Source organism: Semicossyphus pulcher, unplaced genomic scaffold (assembly GCF_022749685.1).
Source record: "Semicossyphus pulcher isolate SPU_LCO1_2020_fin unplaced genomic scaffold, fSemPul1.0.p SCAF_16, whole genome shotgun sequence".
Taxonomy (NCBI): Eukaryota; Metazoa; Chordata; class Actinopteri; order Labriformes; family Labridae; genus Semicossyphus; species Semicossyphus pulcher.
The window spans coordinates 13633399-13643405 of NW_027211670.1; the positions used below are offsets into that span (position 1 = coordinate 13633399).

General features: G+C 39.9%; 1 protein-coding gene across 1 annotated transcript; it reads right to left on the reverse strand.

Moving 5' to 3' along the window:
• Positions 1 to 3108: 3108 nt before the first annotated feature.
• On the reverse strand, positions 3109 to 5048 carry LOC138593731 (neurexophilin-1-like). The gene is made up of 2 exons (XM_069664821.1): positions 4879 to 5048; positions 3109 to 4431 (listed from the first exon to the last, which is right to left on the reverse strand). The coding sequence occupies exons 1-2, from the start codon at positions 4936 to 4938 to the stop codon at positions 3709 to 3711; spliced, it is 783 nt and encodes a 260-aa protein (XP_069520922.1). The 5' UTR covers positions 4939 to 5048; the 3' UTR covers positions 3109 to 3708.
• Positions 5049 to 10007: the final 4959 nt, after the last annotated feature.

The following is a 10007-nucleotide window of genomic DNA, read 5'->3' on the forward strand; positions in this document are numbered from 1 at the left end:
AGGCCACTGCCATTAGGGAATATTGTGTCAATGAAGGGGTGTAACGTGGTCTGCAACAATGTTTAGGTAGGTGGTTCATCCACGTGAATGGCAGGACCCAATGTTTCCCAGCAGAACCCAAGGACCACGGTTTCCCAGAATCACACTGCCTCCACTGGAGGCTTCCCCAGGTAAGCGACGTATACACACCCGGCCATCCACATGATGCCACCTTCTTCTATTGCTCTGTGGTCCCGTTCTGATGCTCGTGTCCATTGTAAGCGCTTTCAGCGGTGGATGAGTCAACATGGGAACCCTGACAGGTTTGCAGCTACACAGCCCGGATCGGACCACATGGGCCAACCTTCACTCACCACTCACATCAATGAGTCTTGGCCGCCCATGACCCTGACGCCGGTTCATGGGTTTTCTGTCCTAGGACCACTTTTGGTTCTGACCACTGCAGACTGGGAACACCCCACAAGCGCTGCAGTTTTGGAGATGCTCTGACCCAGTCGTCTAGCCATCACAATTTAGCCCTTGTCAAAGTTGCTCACATCCTTACACTTCACCTGTCAGTGGTCATAATGTTATGCCTGATCGGTGTATAATGTAATGATCACAAAATATTGTAATAAGGGCCTCTGAGAAATGTTGATATTGTTGCGTTCATTTTTTATATTTATTCATGGTAGCATGAATAATAATATAACAAGGAAAACAATCATTCCTTTGTAAGTTAAACACCTGAATATGAACAAATCAGGGTGTTTTGCATGTTTGTATTATCTTTTATGCCTAAGTTTCTGCAGGTTCACTATTTAAACATTTTTAGGTTTTGCACCATCTAACAAACTATTTACAATTTTTTCAACGTGACAGACGAAGGAGGAATAGTCCATTTGTTAGTGTCGAATGAAGATTTACACAAGTGCTATACTTAAGTACAAATCTGACGTACGTCCGCTTCATATTTCTACTCCACAACTTTTTTTTGGTAAGTATTGTACTTTTTGTTTTACAGATGTATTTAAAAGTAAATTCATGGATTAAGACTTTCTGTACAGAACAGGATAAGAGTTTAAATGATAACACTACCTAACAGCATATAAAGTAAAAATCTACACCTTAAACTAAAACACTAAAATGCTACTTAAACATAAGCATTACTTTAACGTCAGTAATAATAATGTAGTGATAATACTTAAGCTTCATCATTTTTGCTTTTGATACTACATGCTACAGTTATACTCAACATATTAACTGCAGGACTTCTTGTAATGGAGTATTTGTTTTAAATTCACTATTCTACTTTTTATTAAAGTGGCTAAATGCTCACTCCTCCTCTTCCCCCAAGATTTCAATATTTTGTTCAGCTGCTATTGAACCAGACCAACCAAAATAATGATGACTAAAGTTTAGCTTGTGAAGCCTTTATTTATGGGACAAAACCGACCCCTAATAATTGCATACCAGCGGTGGATTTAAAATCAAGCATATTTGCATTTTGTTTTTCAGATTTGCAAGGAATTAACATGAAATTGTTTGACCTGCAGCTCCCATCTTCATATACAGGTACTGTTTATTGTATGTTGTTTATTAACATTCTTAAACCGTCAGTTGGAGCGTTTTACTCTGTTAAAAGGAATGAGAGCGACACGTGCTCAGTCGTGTCCCAGTTTGAGCCCCATTCTGGTTTCTGTAATATGATGTTTGCATGGAACATGGGAAACCTGGTTATTCACATTCCTGTACACGTTATCATCACAGTAGCTAGGTTTCTGATCATCTGTGTGCAGTTGTGTCTTGATTTCTCATCATCTCAATCAACAAGTTATGTATTAACACAGAACGTTCGGGAACCTGGAAAAGGTGCTACAGTATCCTGGTATCCGGATTACTCAAATCATACGGCGGCCACTTTCTTCTGACTTCACACCCAAATGCTGTATAGTGCCGTAGTGCTGTGCTCCATGTTTTAAGTTGTATGAAGGGAGTCTGAAAAATCATTATCATTCAAATGCTTCAAGATTTATCAGCAACTGAACAAACAAAACTCCAGAGGGAGCGTCTTTCAAGTTATAAACATCTATTTGATAAACCCGTTATCTATATTCAGACAACAGCTAATGTTAGCAATTTAGCTACTTTCTAGCTTATATTGCTGTAAACTGGGATCTGGCTAAATGTTAACATTATTCCTTGATAGTGTCACAAGATATGATATATGGGGTAATTCCCTAGCTAACGGAAATGTTGGCTTGGAAGTGGTCAAATGCTAACATCATCTGTTTGATTATGTTACACAAAACGATAAGAGATGCATATAATTCTAGTTAATGGCAATTACCCATTAAGTAACTTAATGCTAACATTACTGTTTGATACTGTTATACTATACAATAAGAAAGACAAACATTTCTAGCTAATGAAAATGTTAGCTAGAAAGTGATTAAATGCTAACACCATCTGTTTGTGTTATACAAAACAATAAAAGAAGCATGTAATTCTAGTTAATTGGTAACTCGCAAGGAAGTGACTTAATGCTAACATTACTGTTTGATACTGTTATACGTCACAATAACGAAGGCATACATTTCTAGCTAATGAAAATGTTAGCTAGGAAGTAGAAGAATGCTAACGTTAGCTGTTATCTGATGGTTGCTAACGGGGTATAAAAATGCTGTTTTAACTTAATACAGTATGTGCCCTCCTAATGCCCCTCCAGATGATCACTTTCTGTTGTGTTTTCAGTTGCTGATCAATGGGGAAGCAGCGAAATTTTAACAATTTGTCAGGTTTCCTAAGATTATACAACTTGAATCCTAGAAGGGATTATTAGAAAATTATAACAGTAGGCTATTTTATCTTCCCACCCTAAACATGACATCAGAGAAAAATGGCTGCCTTGGGAATATGGTGAATGGGAAACCACATTTAAAAGGTTTAATTGCTGTCAAAGATTAACTGAATGGGTCTCTTTACTTTTAAATGAAGAAACTTTGCTTGCACAGCTGTTTTTATTGCATTGACAGTAAACACTACATACTACATCAGATGCACCATTGGTAAGTTCATGGATATCATCATGGAAATAATGTTAATTTGTAACAGTATCTGTTGGCCTATATGAGGTCTAAACTAATGAGTGAGTGAGTTTATATCTTTCATCAGCTTTGTACCAAGCACTGGTCTTACACCACACTGCACTAATGTTGAAATCTAGGTCTAATAAAGTTGTTGGTGATGGTGTAAAAGACATGTTCACTAAAATGTACAAGATACAAAATAAGACATATCTTTACTTGTACAACCCAAAAAATATTGGAGATATATTAGCCCTACTATTGTTTAGCTTCAGCAAAGCATCGTGAGAGGTCTTATGTGCAAGGCTAAAAGGTGAAGTTAAAATGTTCCATTGGTTGAAAACCTTTTATTTTATATCGCCAAACAATTCATTGATTAACATTCTCAAAAATAAACGTTGCATAAATCGATAATGGAAAGAAATGCAAGCTGCAGTCCTGATGGTATGCATTTTATAAAAGCTGTCCAATACAACAAGCAAGATATTGCACTAAAAACATTTACTTTGTAGTTTTTGGGAAAATGTCATAAAATCCTACATGGTTTATTCCCTTTAAAAACTTTTAGAAGGGTCTGTCTATCTCACAAGTTCTCAAACAGAATTTATTGAAACATTATTATTGTCCTTGACTCGACCTCTGGTTAACCTTTGGGCAGGTATGCTTCTGGACTCTGGTAGTTGTAGTCCGGACAGACTTTTTGAACTAGTCTGTAGTCCGTGCTGTAGAAGGACACGTAGATGCAGATGATCTGGAAAGGTTTGGAGCACATCCAGGTGACGTGGCTTTGCGTCTGCTCTTGAGCGCACGTCTTGGACGGGTCGTAGTTGCACAGCATCACCTTTTTGTTGCGTTCTGTTTTCTCGTAGTCCACTCTGCAGTTGAACGTCTTTGAGTCTTTTGGGTTGACCACACTTTGGCGCTCCAGATCAAACTCCAGCTCTTTCATGGGCGGGACAAGACTGACTGACACGTTGCCCACACCTGTGGAGTTGTGGCGGAAGTAGACTCCGAGAGAGCCGTTCCCGTGATTCACGATCTTGCCCATTATCAGTAAATTCAGTTTGACCGTTTTGATATTTGAGTAAAAGTCGCCCCAACTGAACGTTCTGGAGAATTTAGGCTTTCCATGGGGGACGGGATGCAGCTTTATCTTTAAGGAAGGGTTGGAGTGTGACGGGGGGGTTTCTTCAAGTATTTCCAGAAGGCCCTGCTTTGAAAGGGGAAAAATGGGTAGTTTTGGGTTCTGACTCAAACTCCTAATTTGGTAAGCCCAATTCTTCTGTGAAGACTGGTGTTGGTCTTTGTTGAGCTCAGGTGAAACTCCTTTGCTGGCGGTGTTGCCATGATGTTCCCCAAGAACCAGCTAGATGAAAAATCAGAACATTTGGACATTAAGTACGATTGGAAACAAATCAGTTAAATCTATAAAGAGCTTGAGTAAATACTTCCCTGAATTCACTGAATAGATTATATATGTTAAACCACTGCTAAAAACCTTGGATATGTTTTAAAGTCGCATACTGAACAAAAGTTACACCTGAAACTTTTTGAAAAACACCACTATTTTTTGTCAGTACCATTAAAATGTTCCCAAACACAAAATATCAAACAACTTAGCCTGCCAAGAGCGTAACATGAGCTCATTAAACCTAACACTAGTTCATTGTGCATTTTGGCAACTTATCATTAAAAAGCACTGTATGGTTTAAGATAAAAGCATTACCTCTATTTAAAAGATAGGGTAAAAACAACACTGTTGAATAAATTCACTGTGCTTTTAATGTGAAGTGCATCTCTTGTTTGAACTTACCAAACAACATGTTCCTTTCAGAAGTATCCAAACAAAGCTTTGCCTGGCAAACATCTCCATAGTTCATATATTCCTGTGTGAAGATCCATCCGCTCTCACCTCCTGAGGTTCATTGTGGCTGAGTTCATGTCCAGAAGTTGAACAGCCATGTCCACATTGAGCGCTCTGCAGCTTCCTCACACAGCAAAAACACACTGGGAGGCTTTCTCAGATCTCTCCAGATTTTCAACCGTTTTTGCTGTGTCTGCTCTCTCTCACTCTCTCTTTCATCACCCCTCTCTTTCACTCTCACACCCACCCATCCAATCAAGAGAACCCTCTTCAAAGATATGCAGTGTGACCGATGTAACACTGCATCTCCCGCCTGCATTGCTCCTCCCCTCCTCTCGCTCTAAAACAGCGTGTTGTTTTATTTACTGTGAAATGAAATGATAAATAGACACTTTTAAGAATGTATTTTCATTCATGGTTTTTAGAAGGCAAACAAGTCCAAGGCAATGTGATACTGCCATCTTGTGGCCTCAGAGAAGAGTGCAAAGGGCATTGGATTGGTGCATTGACTTGCAGATCCCTGTATCGGAATCAGTAAGTACCAACATTTTACTTGACTGTAGCCTTTATGACTACTTACAATGTTCCAATGTTTCAATTTAATTTTATTATTAGTGGGCTGTGCAGCACAGCCCACAATGGCCCCCTCTATAGCAAAGCTATAGGGGTCCATTGTGGGCTGTGCGAAGCACAGCCCACTATTGTTATTGCTCGCGCCTCTTTTTATTATTCTTCCTCCCTGATTTTCGGCACCTAACTTGCCCCGCAGCTTTGAGCGCACACAAACAAAAAATACATCAAAACGTGCGGCTCGTTCGGACTCGGTGTGCTATTATTTTTATCTCCAGAATATTAATTTTTCGCGTCGTAAGACGCGAAAAACTGCCACAAATTTCCCATCTGGAATGAATGGGACGAGGTCCAAAAAACGCACAAATCTGCCACGTTTTTCAAACATCTCCTGCTCTGGCCTACGTTCACCTAGAAACACCATTCAAACTTTAAAATGTAGGCACGGGTCTTGTCTATTTAAGTTGTATTTGAACTTTTTTCCTACCATGTTTCGTTTTTGAACGGTGACCCTTTAAAGATGGTGAGTTATTTTGGGAAAAATCAGGATTTATAATGGGTGTGTATTGCGGAATGTTCGTGCAGAGCTAATTGACAGAGTGCGGAGACTCAAAAAAAACTCTCAGAAATTCTCTCTCTCTCTCGCGACCCCAGTCACAAATTACACAGTAGAACTGTGATTTTTTCACAGAGTTGTAGCCACACTTGTCTTCTTTCTCCCAATGTGTCTACTTTATCAGTAGAATTTACGGTTTTTGATTTATCTGCCCCTAACCGACAAGAGTAGCTCTCAACTGCTCCATTTACTCCAATGTTAATCGGGAGGAGGATTTTCCAGGATTTTCGAAAGTGCACCTGTTTTTAACTCGCTCCTATTACCACATTTTAGAAGCTAGGACCACAAAAACTTATGTCTGTGTTCTTTAAGGCCTTTCTGGCTTGATGGTGAAGAAATTTTGCCGATATCATGTTTGGTTTAGAAGAAATGGCAGTAGTTTGACGTCCTAAATGTGAGCCAGAAATCACGCTCAGATCAGCTGCCACAGACACCAGCTTTGGTCGTTGCTAGGGAGTAACGACAACCATCACCGCGGCAACCGAGCTCAGCTGGGCCAATTCATTCTTCAGACTCCAAAAAACTCTCAGAAATTCTCTCTTTCCGTGACTCACCCCAGCCACAAATTACACAGTAGAACAGTGATTTTTCACAAAGTTGTAGCCACACTTGTCTTCTTTCTCCCAATCTGTCTACTTTATCAGTAGGACTTATGGTTTTTGATTGATCTGACTGTAACCGACAAGAGTAGCGCTCAACTGCTCCATTCACTCCAATGTAAATCACACAGACAGACAGACTGCAGCAGAGTATGATCGTCCGGCGTCTGTGTCAAGTGCACAGATATCAGCCATCTCATTGGACAAATCACCTCGGATACAGATGACAGACAACACAGGAGGACTCTGATTGGACAGTTGTGTGTGTGTGGTTTTTTCTGCCATGATATAACCTTCTGCTCCGCGCTGATCGATCTCATTGGACAAATCACCTCGGATACAGATGACAGACAACACAGGAGGACTCTGATTGGACAGTTGTGTGTGTGTGGTTTTTCATATTTCACGTGTATGACAAGAGTCCCAGCCTGAACACAATTACATGAAAATATTTCCCATCAGGCCTAGCGCCCGCTACTGGCAACAGGAAGTGACATATTTTACTCTACAAGCCCCTCCTCCAAGGTGGTAAAACATGTTAACCTCAAATTCATGTCAGGAAACTCTGAAGACCTTGATTAAGGTCTGTGACAAAACTTGTTCAGGTTACAACAGAGGGCGTGACCCTGGCGGCGCGGCGCATATAACCTTCGCCATGATGCCTCGCCATGACATTTAGGCTGCGATAACTCGCCTGTACTTCATCCTGTCTGCACCAAATTTCACATGCTTGATCAGAGTCCCGCCCTGAACAGATCTACACACTCCTTTCCTTACCAATACTATAGCGCCACCCACTGGTGACAGCCTGTATCAACTCTCATATACATTGTCTGATTTGCTCCAGATTTCACAAGTTTGATGAGGGTACCGCCCTGAACACATCTACATATACATTTCTCACTCATAGTCATAGCGCCACCTACTGGGCAGAGCCTGTATAAACTGTCATATACATTGTCCAATCTCCACCAAATTTCACAGGTTTGACGAGGGTACTGCCCTGAACACATCTACAGATACATTTTTCACTCATACTGATGGCGCCACCTACTGGGCAGAGCCTGTATCAACTCTCATATACATTGTCTGATTTGCTCCAAATTTCACAGGTTTCATGAGGGTACTGCCCTGAACACATCTGCATATTCATTTTTCACTCATAGTCACAGCGCCACCTACTGGTAAGAGCCAGTAGTAACTCTCATATACAATGTTCAATCAGCTTGAAATTTCCCATGTATGATCACAGTGTCGGACTGAACAGTTCTACAGAATCATTTTTCGCTCATACTCTTAGCGCCACCTACTGGCGAGAGCCAGTACTACCTGTTACATACAATGTTATATCAGCTTCAAATTTCACATGCATGATTATAGTCTCGGCCTGAACAGATCTCCATAGGAAATTTCCCAACAGGGGTTAGCAAAGCTATAGGCTATCCATAAGTACAGAATGTGTCTGTCTAGACTGTTAGCTAAATGTTATCATATTATCAATGTACGCACACAGACATGCAGCGCAGCACAGCCCACTCTCGCGATTTCCCAACGGGGAATTGTCTAGTTATTATTATTATTTATTGTTTTTACCAAAATACACATACACAAACAAACAAACAGTATATACATACATATCTACATACATTTGAATACATACAAAAGAAATAGCTGTACCTTAATTCAGGTTGAAAGTTTCTTCACTCTTTGAACATCAGAAGAAACCTAAAATGATTACATTATAGATAGCATAAGATTATCACAAGAATCATTCCTCTGTATCCCAGGCTTTCGATAATGTCAGGATATCCCATTTGTTTTTATTGCATTTTTTACTATTCAAAATCAGTTTTTCCTGAAGATAATAATCCTTAATCCTTAAAATAAAGGTTCTCAAAGACAACTTTTGAACTGACTTCATTATATAAACTTTTCCAAGCACTACGCTGATATTCAAAAACATGTTTTGATCATCTTGAAAGCCCCAAATGACATTAAATTAACTGCTCAGTCAGCCAGTCTGCCACCTGCTGCCAGAAAGATGCAACAACGGGACAATACCAAAATATATGCACAATATCCTCTTCTTCATCATGACAAAATCTACAACTATTATCATCGGCCATGTTCCATATTTCTAACATTTTTCTTGTTGGAAATATTTTGTAAAATAATTTTAACTGAAACGGCCATAAAAAGGTAGAACATGATGACTGATAGACAAAGTGATACAGATGTTTTCATGTTCAAGTAGCTGTTGTCTGGCCTCTACCCCATTCTTCGGTGACACAGTCTGAAGCTGACACCATAAGGACAAAGAATTCATAAAAAAGTGAGAAAGATTTGGAAAAAAGGTGAGTACATTTTTTGTTGAGAGGGCAGATTGTTGAAAAAAGGGAAAAAAATGTTCCTGCAAATGAATCACTGCAGGAAAGAAATAAAATGAAAACCAGTCGGGATTATTATCTCTGTGCCCATGACGCTTTTAGACTGCGATCCAGAGCGGAACGATTTATTAAACCAAGGCCACCATTCTCACGTGTATTATACAATAGCTACGTGTAATTGCACGTGTATGTGTTTTTACACGTGTTTGTTTGTTTGTAAACGTGTTTACTAGTGGTTGAGGCTCCTCAAAGGGCATTGGCTAATTACATTAATTCCTATGGGCCCATTAGCATGGAAGCCCTGTTGGAAACGCCTGGTTTTAAAGCTACATTTCTCTTCATTTCTTCCTAAAAGTGAATTAGAAAATATCTTTTAGGATTAATTCTTACTTGAGTCTATCTGGTCTTTAAGTGCATGAGAGTTTTTGAACATGTGATCACAGGAACCTGTATTTCCAGTGTTTGTTTTTTTAATCTCAACAAACCTGGCTAGCCTTGTGTCTATCAACTAAAAATAGTATGTCACTGAAATGGCTGTGTGAAGATCCATCCGCTCTCACCTCCTGAGGTTCATTGTGGCTGAGTTCATGTCCAGAAGTTGAACAGCCATGTCCACATTGAGCGCTCTGCAGCTTCCTCTCACAGCAAAAACACACTGGGAGGCTTTCTCAGATCTCTCCAGATTTTCAACCGTTTTTGCTGTGTCTGCTCTCTCTCACTCTCTCTTTCATCACCCCTCTCTTTCACTCTCACACCCACCCATCCAATCAAGAGAACCCACTTTAAAGATATGCAGTGTGACCGATGTAACACTGTATCTCCCGCCTGCAGTGCTCCTCCCCTTCTCTCTCTCTAAAACAGCGTGTTGTTTTATTTACTGTGAAATGAAATGATAAATTGACACTT